General features: G+C 35.3%; 1 protein-coding gene across 4 annotated transcripts in view; it reads right to left on the bottom strand.

Moving 5' to 3' along the window:
- Positions 1-17396, bottom strand: part of LOC128231280 (phosphatidylinositol 4-kinase alpha-like) — a 60557-nt gene that overhangs the window by 14556 nt on the left and 28605 nt on the right. For 2 of the 4 annotated variants that reach the window (XM_052943903.1, XM_052943900.1), the window contains 12 exons: positions 13835-14044; positions 11359-11451; positions 11083-11167; positions 10844-10882; positions 7949-8008; positions 5350-5477; positions 4929-5087; positions 4555-4706; positions 4108-4215; positions 3592-3719; positions 2479-2610; positions 2151-2174 (listed from right to left, as the gene is read on the bottom strand). In XM_052943903.1, the coding sequence (XP_052799863.1) occupies positions 2151-2174; positions 2479-2610; positions 3592-3719; positions 4108-4215; positions 4555-4706; positions 4929-5087; positions 5350-5477; positions 7949-8008; positions 10844-10882; positions 11083-11167; positions 11359-11451; positions 13835-14044 (1318 nt within the window). The remainder of the gene's footprint in view (positions 1-2150; positions 2175-2478; positions 2611-3591; positions 3720-4107; positions 4216-4554; positions 4707-4928; positions 5088-5349; positions 5478-7948; positions 8009-10843; positions 10883-11082; positions 11168-11358; positions 11452-13834; positions 14045-17396) is intronic. The other 2 variants (XM_052943902.1, XM_052943901.1) reach the window with 2 other exon arrangements.

Consider the following 17396-nt stretch of genomic DNA (forward strand, 5'->3'; position numbering starts at 1 on the left):
AACTGAAGTACAGAGTGATGATTTAAGGAGACTCCTGTAAGCACTGGCACCAGATGAAAATATATCATGTATATAAAATGAAAATTACCGAACTGTAAAAGATGTAAAAAAAAAGTTAAAAAAGCAATATGCCCTTGTACTGGCTTTACCATCTCAGTACCAGGGGCATATTTATGAGAAAAAATGTTTGATATAAAAAAAATAAAAAAATAAAAATGAACTTTTAAATCCTTACTGCTCTGAATGTTTAATGGATATACTTGTGATCTGCTTTATTCTAACAAGATTTTAAACTGATTTAGCTGTACTTGTTTATTTTCAAATATTTGAGCAAATCATCAAATATTTCACATTTTAAACTTTAACCAATTTCTGAACATTCGGCCAGATAGTTTTTTATTTATTCATTTTTTAAATTATTTTACAGAGAGTTATTCTGGTGCCAATGGCTGTTGTCTGCTACCAACTATTTTCAAGTATAATTGATAATGAGGAAGAGATTCTGACCAGGGCTCTGTTTCAATAGATATCGATAGGCATAAGATCGTAACTTTGTAGGTGTAACTCAGTTTTTGGTGTACGCCAAGTTTCAGTTAAAAAATCGTAAAGACATTTATAGCATATATATTCTGCCAGTTACTTTACGGTTGAACCCATGCACTTTTAAGCAGCTTAAGGTTCACATTATCTTATTGAAACAGGCCCAGGATCTTGTCAAGTTGCCATCTTAACAGATGTACATGAGCATATGAGTAATAAAAAGTTGCTCTACCCATGTAATTGTAGTCAAACACAAGAAGCTCGAATCCCGGATGTATAATTTCACTCATGAGGGTAGTTGGTAAAGTAACTATTTTGTGCACAAATTGAAATATCATTGTAATTTAACTGAACATTATTTATTGCACGGTAAGATATCTGCCAACTGGTACCGATATTAGAATTACCGGTAATGATTGAACAAAATAAATAAAACACTTTCCAATATGTTGCAAGTATGAAATACATTATACCAAAATAATTGATGTAAAAATGTTAAAATTTACATGTGAAAACTATGTTAAAATGCTACTGCATCTTCTGTGTACAGGCAATTTCATAAATTCACTTTGATGAGCAAAGCAAGCAGTTAGAAATGGTGTTTTGCATATTTGGTGACATAACATCTATTTAAGCAAGTAATGAAAATGGCAACAATCTCAGAAACATGCAATACAACGGTGCATTTTAAAAAAGCATAGAGGTCCCAAAGTTTTTAACAATTTACTCCACGATACAGCGGCCGAAATAAGCACACATCTGGAAGCCATGCACCTGTAAAATGCTGTCCGGGCTTGATCATATCAATAATACCCCTGCCAGCAAAAGTGTCGGAAATACAGCCAGATATAACAACTAGAGAAATCAAGTGGAACCTAGTGCTACGGTGGTCACTTCGGCCAAATAATTTTAAAATCCAACATTATATGAAAAAGATATGGACTGGACACAAACTATTATCATTTAGGCTTATAATGAAAAATATACTAAGTTCAGAAGGTTGCTTTGACTTTGATCTTGAAGATAGGGACATGGGCCTTGTGCACGACATATCCTCATGCTATGGTGGTCACTTCTGCCAAACAATTTTAAAATCCAACCATAAATGAGAACGATACTGACCGGACACAAACAACTATCAGAAAGCCTTTTAGATCATAAGTTGAGAAGGTTGCTGTGACCTTGACCCTGGAAGGCAAGGACATGAGTCTTGTGCAGGACACATCCTCATGCTATGGTGGTCCCTATGGCCCAGACACTGGATGTATGGACGGACCAACGGATGGATATGACTATCTGTGTTATTCATATATAGCCCCCACTTTACAAGGCTGGGGTATAATAATTTTATATAGCAGGGCTTGTTTGGTTGATGCCAAGAAATTTTTAAATAGATCAGACTTTAGATCAAAGTCTAAAATCAACGCTTTTGAACTTGTGTGGAACAACATTAGAATGTAAACAAGGTATATCAAAAATGTCATCTTTCATTTTCTGTTATGCCAAATACATCTACAGGTATACTGTTTTTTAAACCAGAGAAAAGCTATCATATTGATTGTTATTACCAGAAGCACAGTAAATGCTTATAACGAAGTGAAAATAACAACCTTTAAGAACCACCATTGCTGCAACTAAACCAAACATAAGAAAATGTTATCATTAACTAAAATGTAAGAAACATGACAATTTTGCTTTTCACTTTGTTAATCATTGTGCTCTTATTTGTTTACATATTTTTTATAATACTTTCAAAGCCATTACTTCTTAAATATTTATCAAATAGAATCACATCAAATAGGAAATTGATATTTTCTATACATATGCTACATGATACAATGGAAATGAATGAGTAACGGATTGATATGATCACCATCACAATGAATGAGTAACAGATTGATATGATCACCATCACAATGATCTACTAGTGCTACCCACTGGCATTCTTCCTGGAGTAGGTGCTGGCCCCACTGTTGATGTTCATGAGCCACTTGCGAGACTGTGCCAGGTCCGCGCTGGAAATGGTCATCTGGTTCACACTGGAGTAATCCTCCATCGGCTCGCGTTCAGCTGTAACACACACAAAGAGCAATAAAGTCATTGATGTTCATAAACACCTTGCGATACTGTGTGAGGTCTGCGCTGAAAATGGCCATCTGCAACATGCTAGAGTTATCATCCATGGGCTTGCACTCAGCTTTGATACAAACACATAGGAATTATTAAAGCACTGATTGTCACCCAACCATTCAATTGTCCAATAAAGGGATATTTTGTCAATGAACAAGGTGTTAATGCATACACCAAATTAAATCAGGGATAATTAATTTTGAACTAAAAACACTGCAATGCGACAAAACCAGGTTTTGTATATGGGCAAATATAAATAATAGCCAATTAATTTCATGCATAAGTATGAACAAAATTCTGCTGACCCAAATTAACACTGGAACAAGCTAATTTTTACCGGAGATGAACAATATTCACACTTGTCCTAAATATCATGTTGAGAAATAGAGTTGAGTTTCTTGAAGATTGGATAAACACTGATGAATTTGTGAAAGAAATAAGTTGTCCGGTTAGCGCAGTGGTTAGTGCTCTCCCTTCTCACAAAGGCGACCCAGGTTCGATTCCTGGTCTGGCCGCATGTGAGTTTGGTTGTTGGTCACCAAGCCAGACAAGTGGGTTTTCTCCAGGTACTCCGGTTTCCCCCACAACTCAAAACCACACTCTCGTGCCACATAGTGCCAACAAGAGTAACTTAATATAGGCTATCATAGCTTCCTTCACAATCGTTGTAAAATAAATAATGGTTAAAGTAACGAAATAAGAACTTTAACTTTAATTTTGTCTTGATATTTGACCTATTGATCTAGTTTTTTTTACAAGAGATGACCAATATTCACACTGGCTTAAAAATCATGCTGACAAAGTTTCAGAAAGATTGGATAAATTGTATTTATGACACAGAAAAAATCTTAGGCACCAGAATTAAAGACTCAATTACAATGACATAGCAACTGAAAGGAACCCCATTGGTTTTGTACTCACTGCTAGCTGGGAAGATGTTAACGTTTAGGTACTTCTTGTCTGTGTGGACAAGCATCCAGAACTGTACCAGTGTGCGGACATCCTCCCTCAGCTCCATTCCACGCTGAGTGGGCACAATCACTGGACCACTAAAGAAAGAGCAAAACTGTAATCATGTCACAGCAGTCTCAAATGTAAAATTTGCATTTCTTTCTGAAAACAGTTCACCCAAAACACCCAATTGTATGTCTAATTCAGGGATGTGATTGACCTGGCAGCTGAAGGGCTGAAACCATTCATGCAATGTTCTTTGGGGGTAGAGGGCACTTTCGAAACCAAATGGGGTCCCTACCCCTTTAGGTCCACGGGAATCTGCAGACAAATCACAGTCATGTACAGTAATATTGTTCATTAAACAAAGACGCTAACAAATTGATTTTAGGCTGCAACTCAGTTTACATGAAATAAATTTGCACACTTACTTTACAACATGTACTGTACTACCATATTTATTTTAAGTGCAAAAACCATTCTCACGCATAGAAGTCTAGTGCGGTGTTGTAGACCCTCTCACGCAGCACTCCCTTGCTGATGTTGTTGGGTAACATGTCTCCCTGGAGCAGTGACAGGCCCATGGATAACAACCTAGAAAACACACATATATATTCTAGTCTTGGGTTTCATGCATAAAAACAGAGGCCATATTATAACAGATGCAGCTAAAGTTAAAAGTGTACCTTCGCTTTAAAATCAACAATCTCCTTACCATTTTTATTCCACAGGTAGGAATTATGCTTATAGTATATTCTATCCTTGAAATATGAAAACTGAAATTTCTAAAATAAACATACCCTTTTAAAGCATATAAAATGATTTAAATCATACACGCAATCTACAAAATGAAAATTAATGTTATGTAAAGGATAGACTTTTACAACCAGCATATCTGCTCACATACTTTAAAAATATAAAATGTTGACAAACCTGAGTCTTGGCCCGAGGGAGGCAGGATGTCTGGATATCTGTGCGGGTGTGCGTCCAACAGTGAGCAGCAGGGACTTGTTGATGAGCGTGACGAACATCTGTACGTGGTTGGTGCTGCTGTACTTCGCAATCTCCATACGCTCCTGCAAGAACTGGAACAACCATACATTCTCAAGGATTATCTATTTATTCCATGTAAAATTTACTAGATACAATGTATAAATCTTATAAGTCACATATTACATCTATACAATATACTGCTTTTTACTCGGCTCTCAAAGAAAACCTATTCATATAAAGGATACCTAAATAAATCCTTAATTCAGTAAGACTGTCCTTTAAGTAAACGTCCAGTTAAGAAATAGAAATCCCACCTTGGTCCAGATATTGTGAGGGGCGACATAGGGAGCCTGTGGGTGAAGAACCTGACCCTCAGTCTTGGCGAGGGGGTCAACACGGGGTGGGTCCTCCCGGAATATTCCAAGCTTCATGTCAATGGTCAACTGCCAGGCAGCAGACATCTCACAAAGGAACTGAGTAGAAAGTAAAAAGCTTTCTTATAAAATATGTTGTTTTTTTCCTTCAACAGCTCCCTCTTGTCTATTGAAGTGATAAATATTTATAAAAATCCTTAAAAATAACATGTTTTCTACACTCATAAAACAACAAAGATGAGCCTTCACTAATTTTATTTTAAGAATACAGCATTATTTCCAGATCATTTTTAATTTTAAACAGCTTTTTTAGTTTCTGTAGCCAAAGAAAAGAACATCAACCGTCAATCTTCGCCCCTACCTCTGTGCTCCAGTGTGGTTTAGAGGCAAGGATCCACTCCCAGCAGGCCACAGCAGCCTTCATGGTCATCTCTGTGAAGTGCTTGACCGGTGTCCAGCACACTGCATGTAACAACGCCTTGTTCAGATCTGCAAATAGGTGGAAGGATTTTGTTTATAAGTCGCATAGTATTATATTATTCAATATCTCAAACAAAATATTTTTAATCTATTTAATCATGTTTTGCAAGTTTCTGCTCAGTTTAAAACTTGCTGTATACAAAACTAGTACAAAGTAGAGTGGATTTCAGCTCAATGAATTCCCTTAAACAGGGTATTTTCTATAACTTGTTTCCACTAAAATGATGGCTATGACAATATTAAAAACTCTCATATCATTTGTCACTATGAAGCCATTTCAAACGTTTTCTTACAATTCATAGCCATTAGGATATTCGAAACTTGTTTCTACCATTCATGGCCATAAGGATATTAAAAACTTGTTCCTATTGTTACTGGCTATGAAAATAATTAAAAAACTTGTTCCTACTGTTCATGGCTATAAGGATATCAAAACATGTTTTGTCTTGTTCATGGTCTTATGATACTAAACCTTGTTCCTATTATTCATGGCCTAATATAATAAAACTTGTTCCTAATATTCATGGTCTAAGATAATAAAACATGTTCCTACTCTTCATGGTTTAAGATAATTAAATTTGTTCCTACTCTTCATGGTTTAAGATAATTGAATTTGTTCCTGCTCTTCATGGTCTAAGATAATAAAACTTGTTCCACTGTTCATGGTTTAAGATAATTAAATTTGTTCCAACTCTTTATGGTCTAAGTTAATAAAACATGTTCCTACTCTTCATGGTCTAAGATAATAAAATTTGTTCCTACTGTTCATGGTCTAAGATAATAAAACTTGTTACACTGTACATGGTTTAAGATAATTAAATTTGTTCCAACTCTTCATGGTCTATTAGCTAATAAAATTTGTTCCACTGTTCATGGATTAAGATAATAAAACTTGTTCCAACTCTTCATGGTCTAAGCTAATAAAATTTGTTCCTACTGTTCATGGTCTAAATAATACTAACAAGAGCCATCGTAAGACAGCGCTCTTGACTACGCCGCTCTGACTTAGAATACAATAACGATGTAATAATACCAAGTTTGGTCACTTTATGTCAAACCTAACTAAAATTATTCGATACATAAGGTGACTTTGATGCTGCCCTCCCACCAGCCCGCCCAAACAATGACGCAAGTCATTCAAATAACTTGATTTCCCATTATGAAAATGTGGTTAAGAATATACAAATATGCCTTTCAAAGGAAATTAAAAAATAAAAAATAAATAAAAAAATTCAAGGGCCATAATTTGTATTTAGGCTTAAAAAGGAGTTATGTTTCTTGTTGTAAGATGGTCGTAAATAATTTTGAATTTTAGTGCATTTAATGAACGGTATAAATTTTTTTTTATTAAAATCCCAACTTGCCCTTAACTTTTACTTGCCTAAAACTTTGACCTAAGTCAATCAGGGGGCCATAACTTGTATTAAGGATATGGAGTTATGTAACCTCATTGGGTAATGGTCCTAAACAATTGTGTGAAGTATTAAGTCAATTGAATGAAGGGTATAGAAGTTATTAAACCATAGCCCAACCTGCCCTAAAACTTTAACCTAAGTTCCATAGTCAATCAGGGGCCATAATTTGTATAAAAGATAATATGGAGTTATCTAACCTCGTTATGTAATGGCTCTGAACATCTGTGTGAAGTATTAAGTCAATTGAATGAATGGGATTGGAGATTTAAGAGAAAATCCCAAATTGCCCTAAAACTTTAACCTGCCCTAAAACTTTAACCTAAGTCAATCAGGGGCCATAACTTGCATTTAGGATAATATGGGGTTATGTAACCTCATTGTGTGATGGTCCTGAACAGCTGTGTGAAGTATTAAGTCAATTGAACAAAGGATATAGAAGTTATTAATAAATATTCTAACTTGCCCTAAAACTTTAACCTAAGTTCCATAGTCAATCAGGGGCTATAATCTGTGTAAAGAATAATATGGAGTTATCTAACCTCATCATGTGATGGCCCTGAACAACTGTGTGAAGTATTAAGTCAATTGAATGTAGGGTATTGGACTTATAAGTGAAAATCCCAACTTGCCCTAAAACTTTAACCGGACGCCCACTCTGACGCCGACGCCGACGCCGGGGCGAGTAGTATAGCCCACCTATTCTTCGAATAGTCGAGCTAAAAACTAGTTCCTTTTGTTACTGGCCATGAGAATATTTTAATTTTGTTCCTACCATTCATGACTATGAGGAAATTTAAAGCTTGGTCCTACCATTACTGGCTATGAGAATATTTAAAACCTGTTCCTACTGTACTAGCTATCAGGGCTATTCCATTTAAACATATAACCCCTGGGGGGAAGGCATTTTTAAAATGTACCACCCCCTACAGAAGCAAATTTACCCTTTCGGAGTCCAAATTAGTGAAAAAAGACACCCACCCATATACTATTTAAATAATTGCCTTACCCCCGTGGGTTATATGTTTTTCTCGAATAGCCCTTAGGACATTTTAAACCTGTTCCTACCGTTCATGGCTATGAGTAGGGAGCTGACCCGGAACATGGCCTGTTTACACTCCTCCCCATCTGAAACACAATGTCCTTGTTAAGCATCATTTGCCACCATGATTAACACAAGTACAACAAACAGTCAACATAGTATAAAACCTTTAAATTATTATTTGTATAATTTGAATAATAAGTTTTTCAATTACAAAAAAACAATGACCAGAGTGCAGTATACCACAACACAAGACAAAGGCTGGTATTCATAAAGGCTCTTAAGTCCCTTTCCTAACTTACGTCCCTTTCCTAATTTAAGTATTTCATTGTTCATATTAAGATAATTATAAAAAACTTTAAAATTTCTGAAGTACAGTATTTTTATTGAATTAATTGAAAATAAACATATTTTTATGTTAAAAACACTTAAATATTTCTTTTTATTTGACTATAAAATTTTAAGACATTGACTTCAATGTAAGCAACAGGGCTTTCATGAGACATCCGCCAAAAGAACCTCATTGAAAATAAGCAACAGGGCTTTCATGAGACATCCGCCAAAAGAACCTCATTAAAAATAAGCAACAGGGCTTTCATGAGACATCCGCCAAAAGAACCTCATTGAAAATAAGCAACAGGGCTTTCATGAGACATCCGCCAAAAGAACCTCATTAAAAATAAGCAACAGGGCTTTCATGAGACATCCGCCAAAAGAACCTCATTGAAAATAAGCAACAGGGCTTTCATGAGACATCCTAGGGTATTACACACTAAACAAAAGTTGCGTTATAAACTTAACAATGTAGCTATAAGTTCTTAGTCCACAAATGCACCAATTATTGTGTAATCATTTAAATATCCTACCTGCATTTTACGGTAGATTTCAGGAAGTTGTGATGATGATATATTTTCAAGTACTTGAACGCTATATTTTCTAATGACATTATTTACTGTATTAGGCTACTGTAGTTTACAGTTGAACACCGCTATTCCAAACACCATTTATCCGAAATAATCGCTATTTTGAAATTATTTTTTGGTCCGGATTTTACTCCTTCTTTGTTTAACTAAATTTTTAATTTTTAATCCAAAATTGCTAGTCCGAATTAATCGCTATTCTAAAGTAAAAAATACGGTCCCGATTCGGTATTTCACACCTTTTTATCAATTCTTATTTTGATCATCTCATAGTTTTTCACACCAAACTGTGAATGCACTCAGGCATCGGCTTGAGGTGACACTGGAGCACAATTCCAAATGCATACATGTGCTGTCATTTTGTTTTAAATGTTTTATGTTGTTTTAACAAAGAATTATTTGTCATATAAATTAACATTTTTTTTATATACGAAAGATCACTCAAACCGAATGTATAGTATTGTAAGTATGAAAACGACATTGCAATCTTTACGACTTAGTATTTCATGTCATCTATAATTCGCCAACGCTGTCATTGTCTTATAATTGTTAATCCGAAATATTGCTATTCCGAAATAATTTTTTGCGTCCCTACAATTTCTGATTAACGGTGTTCAACTGTGTATTGAGTTTTAACCTGAATAAATATAAATCAATCAAGAGAGAGGGATTTATATAATGTTATAACTTCATATTTGTCAATGAAGAAAACTTACTGCATACACAAGGAAGAGACATCTTGAACAATTGTTACCCTTAACAAAGTAGCATGGGGAGAGAATAAAAGAGAAAGAACCGGGGAAAGATCTAAGCCACTCTTGTTTAAAAAAGAAAGAACCAGAAAAATAACCATTTTTTGTGAGATTTAAACTTGAACTATCAGAGATGTATTTTAATTTACACTTTAATTACGGAACAGATTTATTGAAGTACTATATGAGCTTACTTTTTAGTACAGAAATGTGTAGAACAGAAAACAATTCTCGCTTCCTGCTAGTTTATTTTATTTAGCGCAGAAAGGTTGACAGGCATTTCATTGGTAGAAAGCGAATGAAACTGTAGAGCTTTTGTACGAACCATAATAAACTACCACTGTGACTTCCATTCAAAAAGCAGACACTTTATATCAGATGGGTTACAATAATCAGAACACTCTGGCAAGGAATTAAACCCCTCCCTTCAAACCCCTCCCTTCCTACCAAATACACATAATTGCCTGCTGACTGTTATTTCACTTATACAACTCCGTATCTTTAAGTAGCACTTTCAACCAAAAATTAGATGTACATTTTAATCATATTTAGATTAATCAAACATATTTGATTTCGTGAGACTTTAAAACTATGAAACTAGACAATTATATCTAATATTATAAACTTTCAACCATTTTAGAGCAATTTCAGCCTGACAGATATTAATACCAACTTGAGCATGATCTAATAATATCATTTCAGTACTGATGTCTAAACACCTGGCCCCAAATTCAATTTTGATAAATGAAAAATGGTTCATTGTGATTATAGGGAGTAAAGATGATTCCTACCTAAAGTATTAAAACTTTTAAAGAAGTAAATATTACGCAAATTATTGAAAATAAAAAAATAGTGAGCTTATCTAATCCTGTTCTAAGGGACTTTTAAAAGCAGTTTTAAGAACTTGGGGCCAGAGTGTTTATATCCTATCATGCATAGCAAACAACTAAATGCTCTGTGTTAAAAAGCTGTTGTCCACATTTCACCTTCATCCAGCTCTGATGTGACAAGACATGCTTCCCAAATTGTTAATTGACAATATATATGAACATAACTACATTATTAGGCATTGTGACGTTCAGTGTGTTAGTTTTACCTTTTTTATAACCAAAGAATGAACCAAAACAAAAGATCAATGATGAAAGACATTTCCAAAATGAAAACAAAGGTCATTCAAGATTAAAATAAATAAAACTGAAATCCAGGACTCTAGTGTGTATGCTGATTACATTGAGTGGTCCATCCTTACCTCCAGGGATGTGTAACTTAAGAAATCTCTGCTTCCTTACTGAGGAATACATGTACATCACAAATGATCACCATTCAAGTTTTATGCATTTGAAAGGGTTAAGAGAGTAATTTCTTTGATATACCAGATAAATATTTCAAGACAGCACTGGAAAGATTAATATATGTGTGAAATATCTGTACATTCTGAAAATCTTTATTACTCTTTTACATAGAAGGTTAGCAGACAAGAGTACAAACCAGTCTGTTTGCATGCCACTTCCAGTCTGTCGCACAGGAGCTTGACAAGCTCTTCATCTCTACAGATGCTTCTCATTCCAGAAATCTGAAATGTATTCATGCATGTACAAAACTTTAATGAATTAATGTTATTCCATGGAATGATATTGACTAAACTTTTGTTATCCAACTTTCAAAATTTATTAAACTCCTGTAGAAGTTTATTGTCGAATCACACCTGCACACATTTTCAATGAGCTTGCCAATGGGACTCAATTTAAAGTCAGGCTGACTTACCTCTCCCATGAACCTGCTGCGTAGACTCAGGTTGGCCATGAAACTGGAACTGTCTGTGGTCACACATTTCGGGCGCCGTTCTAGTGTAGAAGTCTGTAATACACGGGCAAGGATGGTTACAGAAGACAACAAGCGCTGTCAGAGAGACAGCAAGCTTGACTATAACGCTGCTTTTAAGTTTTGCTGAAACTTGCATGGATCACTGCAAAATTAGATTAAATGCAAAACCTTAACCAAAATTTCTAAGTCAAAAAATAAAAGGGCAAACTTTGCATTATATGCAAGACAGATTTATAATACTTCATTGTATGAAGTTTCAATGCAATATATTAAGTAGTTGCTGGCAGTTTATTGACTATATTGTGCTTACATGCAAAACCTTAACCAAAATTAAAAAATCTAATAATAAAATGGCAAAATTTATATTATATGAAAGATATAGTTATCTTACATGGTTATTCAAGTAGGCTAGATGGTTGGAAACCGTTGAATAAAGTCTCAATGAAATACATCCAGAAGTTGCTGAGATATTGACTTAAATGTGGTCGCATGTAAATCCTTAACCAGAATTTCTAGGGCCATAATTTTCAATTAATGCAATTAATAGTTATCTAACCTGGTTATTTAGGTAGGTTGGATGGTGTAGTTTGGTTGTATACAGTCTCAATGCAAAACGTAAAGTAGTTGCTGAGAAATTAAACTATGAGTGCTTACATTCAAAACCTTAACCAGAATTTAACCTTTATTAAGTTGAATAATGAAGACCTATATTTTGCATTATATTCAACATAGTGTTATCTTACTTCATCAATAAAGTAGGTTGGATAGTTGGGAACACATTGTTATAAGTTTCAATGCAATACATGATGTATTTTCTTTGATAATGACTTAAAGGTGGTAACATGCAAAACTTTATCCAAGGTGTGACGCCAATCCCAACTCTGATGCTAGGGTGAGTAGTATAGCTCTCCTTATTCTTCAAATAGTTAAGCCTAAAACAATTGTATTCTGAGAGAAGAATTATGAAGCTATCTGTTAATGTACAGTTTAATATAAAACCTCCAACTGCACAATTTTGGATATTATTTGACAAAACAAACAAGTGCTATAAAAAAAGTTTTAAACAAGATAGCTTACACAGTCCCCTTTCACAATGACAAAAATGAACAAAGCAACAACAACGAAAAAACAAACAAACTCAAATTGAATAGATATTTGATTGCTATCCAAATGTTCAACAACTGTTACCATGGGAATATTTTGCATTAATATCATTTTCTGGAATTTGGTAATTGGTACTATGGTTAATAGGTCAAGACAGAGGTGATATTTTTTTGCCCATATCCCGAATAAAAAGAAGTGACTAATTTGTGAAATAATAAAACATTTGCATAAATATAGTGTCAACTTAATTTTATGAGATTTAAATTAATGCATGCTTATATCATGGGTTTTGAGAGAATTGATGGAGTTTAAGTGTATGTCAATGAGAATTACTTGTGACATTGAATGTAGTGTATGAATATGGGGGTAGATAACAATCCATGAAAAGGAAATTTATAATATGGGCAATATTCAGGAGATGACATTAGTATTCCAAATTTGAGAATTGAAAACACCTTAAGATAAGCAAACTAATCAATGTGAACCACAGTTGAGATATAAGAAGTACCCAATGTACTGGTTTGCACCGGCACTTCAGAAATTATATTTCATTTAATTATTAAAATCAGTTAATATTCGGAATGGTAGCGATGCTACTGTGGGTGGGGTATTACAAATGTGACTGGTGATGTTAATTGTGTACATACATTTACAACAAGCAGTCTCTCTGAGTCACCCTGCTAACGGCAACATTTCAACACCATAAATAAACAACAGTGGTCTTACGTTAGCAACAACAAGACAGTGTCAACTGATATTAGCAAATACATGTCAAAAGATTCTGAACAGTTGTCAAAGAAAAGTTTTCAAAGGCTTTTAACTTACCTTTTAAAGAATGCATTTTAAAATATTTCATCAACTTTAAATTTAAAATATCATTTCTAGAAAAGGGTTAAAAATCTTTTGACAACTCAAATAATGAAACATTTCTTTCATCAGTTCAAACAGTTAACATGTTATGGAAATCCAACTCTGAAAATCACCTTTTCATCTGCAACCTATACCAAATATGAAATCATTTTTCAAAGAGACAAATAATGACTTTGGTTATTCTATGTGAATGTTGGGATACACTCAGTATGAAAGAAATCATGCATATCATAATAATTATAATCACACAAATAACTTCACAGACCATGCCATTACTTGCATTGAGAGTGAAAACTTAGACAAGAACAGCATGAATAAGATACTGTGATACAACTTCAGTGCCTTAACTTGCACTATAAATCAATAGCGTATATTACGATATAAAAAAATTGCACTAATCAAACAATGCATCATACTTTAAGCATATGCAAGGCACACATACCCCGAGCGCGGCAGCATTCCTGTGGTACCCAGCGTAGTTGAGTACACTCTCTGTGGCGAGCGCGAGTCCGGAGTGCTGAAAGAGGGCCTGTGACGTGTTCTCAATCTCTAGCAGGTACTCCATCAGGTGAGAGCGTGTCGCCTGAGGAGCCCACTTCATAGCCTCCTGTAAGATCTGGGCACTACGCGCCGCAAAGTCCTTCACTGTGTTCTATATGAGGGGATAGTGATTGGTAAAAGAATGTTCATTTGACTTATATCTTTATTTGTGGGCAAGCACAGTGCTAAACTCGAGAGGAACAGAAGGAAAATGAAACAAATACTAACAAGAGGGCCATGATGGCCCTGTATCGCTCACCTGTAGCTTTGCTAAATAAAGTGAACATTCTGACCTATTATCATAAAGATCCAATGAAAAGTATGGCCCCTAGAGGCCACTCTTTTATTTGTCCCACTGACCTAGTTTTTTACCCCACATGACCCTATCAGTAGGCAATGCTTCAAACCAAATATTTAAGACCTAGTCCTTGTGGCTTCAGACAAGAAAATTTTAAAGTTTTTTCCTATATAAGCCTATGTTAAACTTGTGACACCCAGGGTGAGGCCTCTTTTCACCACAGGTGCACAAATTGAACAATCTTGGTAGCGGGCCACTAGGTTATGCCACATATAAAATGCCAATGTCTTGTTGGTTTAGACAAGAAGTTTTTTGTTCTATATAAGCCTATGCAAAACTTGTGACTCCCCCCAGGATAGGGCCTCTTCTCCCCAGGGGCATAAATTGAACAATCTTGGTAGAGGACCACTTGGTTATGATACATACCAAATATTGAATGCGTAGGCCTTGCATTTTCAGACAAGAAGATTTTTAAACACTTTCCTTATATAAGCCTATGTAAAACTTGTGACCCCCAGGGTGAGGCCTCTTTTCACCACAGGTGCACAAATTGAACAATCTTGGTAGCGGGCCACTAGGTTATGCCACATATAAAATGCCAATGTCTTGTTGGTTTAGACAAGAAGTTTTTTGTTCTATATAAGCCTATGCAAAACTTGTGACTCCCCCCAGGATAGGGCCTCTTCTCCCCAGGGGCATAAATTGAACAATCTTGGTAGAGGACCACTTGGTTATGATACATACCAAATATTGAATGCGTAGGCCTTGCATTTTCAGACAAGAAGATTTTTAAACACTTTCCTTATATAAGCCTATGTAAAACTTGTGACCCCCTAGGTGGGGCCTCTTATCACTTCAGGGGCATAATTTGAATAATCTCGGTAGAGAACCACAAGGTAAAGCTACATACCATATATCAAATGCCTAGGCCTTGTGGTTTTAGACAAGATTTTAAGTTTTCACTAAATAAGCCTATGTAAAACTTGCGACCCCCGGGCAGGGCCTCTTATCACTCCAGAGGCATAATTAGAACAATCTTGGTAGATGTCCATAAAGTAATTATACATGCCAAATATCAAAGCCCTAGGACTTCTAGTTTTGGAGAAGATTTGTTAAGTTTTCCATATCTAAGTCTATGTAAACCACGTGACCCGGGGCGGGGTCATTTTTGACCCCAGGGGCATAATTTGAACAATCTTGGTAGAGGTCCATTAGGTGATGCTACATATCAAATATCAAAGCCCTATGCCTTGTGGTTTTGGAGGAGAATTTTTTTTAAGTTTTTCTTATCGGTTACCATGGCAACCAGAGTTTCGCATGGAATCCATGTCTTTGAACAACTTTGGTAGAGCTTCATGCAAGGAACATCCCTGCCAAGTTTCATCATGATTGGCCAAGGGGTTAAGGAGATGTTGTTCGAAGCAAAATGTTGACGAACGACGTACATCAAGCGGTCACAAAAGCTCATTATGTCACTGCGTGACAGGTGAGCTAACCATAGGGCCATGGTGGCCCTGTATCGCTTACCTGCCATCGATCCATACTATTGGGACTTTCAGGATTGCAATGCATCAATATTTTGAGTTACTGGTTCTTCCTTAATTGTTAGTAATTAATGAATGCCACCAGGCGACAAGTTTACTTTGTTATTAACAATCATGAATGAATGGAAGTTGTCATAGTATATTAATGAGCAAACAAAATACAAACAACATCTTCAAAGGGTTTTATTAATGTGTTTATTAAACATTTACTTGTGCCAAATTTTCTATAAAAACAAACATCTTCAAAATCAACAGAATGCATCAAAAAGTTGTGGGAACAAACCTTGAAAAGTATGATGGAAAAGATGGGTTCAAGGGAATGATATGAAGAAATGTTTTGTTGAATAGGGATTGGTATTAGCTGCAAATACTGAGGGCATTAACAGTTCTAACACTGGACTTTTAACGTCAAGGTAACATGAAGGTGATGGTCACAATTGTAAGTGAATGGGAACTACATCAATAATGACAATGATAACATCAATGCAGACACAATGTAGTTGGTGACAACATTTTTACTTTTTCCAGGAAACAACTGAGCTCTAAGTTCTTTCGTTTTTGAATGTTTTAAATGTGTCAGTAATAGTATTCTTGTGCCAAGGTAACTATGACAGACAGATAGGCTAACAAAAATGTACAAATATGTACACTATTATTTGTGTAGACTGCACATACTGTTGAGTACAAATGTGAAACGTTCAATAGTAGTCAGCCAATTGCAAATGAGAACATGAAATTATATTGAATAGTAGCACATTGGTGACATATTTTTAAGATTTTTGCAAACAAGAGGCACATCAGTGCCTGTGCTGCACTGGCCTACAGGCTCAAGCAAAGGCCACCTAACAAACATTTTCGCCAAGTTAAATAGAAATACAATCATCGGTTTCTGAAGAAAAGTCATTTAAAGATTTTTCTATTTTTAGCTCTGATGCCCATGTTGTGCAGCGGACCAGAACGGTTTGGGCAATTTGAGTTAACAAGGACCACCAAAGGAACATTTCTGTCAAGTTTACTGAGATAAGATTATTGGTTTTTGATGAAGTTGTTTAAAGGTTTTTCCATTTTTTAGTCTTGGCGGCCATGTTGTGCAGCGGAATGGACCCATTTGATAGATTTTGGTTAAGGACCACCCAAGGAACATTTATGTTAAGTCTAATCAAAATCTGATCATCGATTTCTGAAAAGATGTCGTTTAAAACTTTTTCTATTTTTAGCTGCGCCGCCATGTTATGCAGTGGACCAGAAACATTTAGGCAATTTCGGTCATCGAACTTGACCTATATTTTTCTAGAGATGATCATTCTGACCAAGTTGAATTGAGTTAAGCCTAAAATTGTGACCTCTATTATATTCACAAAGTTTTCTGCTAATTGACCTAGTGACCTAGTTTTTGACCTGGGTTGACCCAATATGGAACTTGACCTAGCTTATGTTAAGATGATCATTCTGACCAAGTTTCATTAAGATAAGGCTAAAATTGTGACCTCTATTTTGTTCACAAGGTTTTTCTAATAATTGACCTAGTGACCTAGTTATTGACCGCGTATGACCCAATATCGAACTTGACCCAGATTTTATAGAGATGATCATTCTGACCAAGTTGCATTAAGATTAGCCTA

This window comes from Mya arenaria, chromosome 4, assembly GCF_026914265.1.
Source record: "Mya arenaria isolate MELC-2E11 chromosome 4, ASM2691426v1".
Taxonomy (NCBI): domain Eukaryota; kingdom Metazoa; phylum Mollusca; class Bivalvia; order Myida; family Myidae; genus Mya; species Mya arenaria.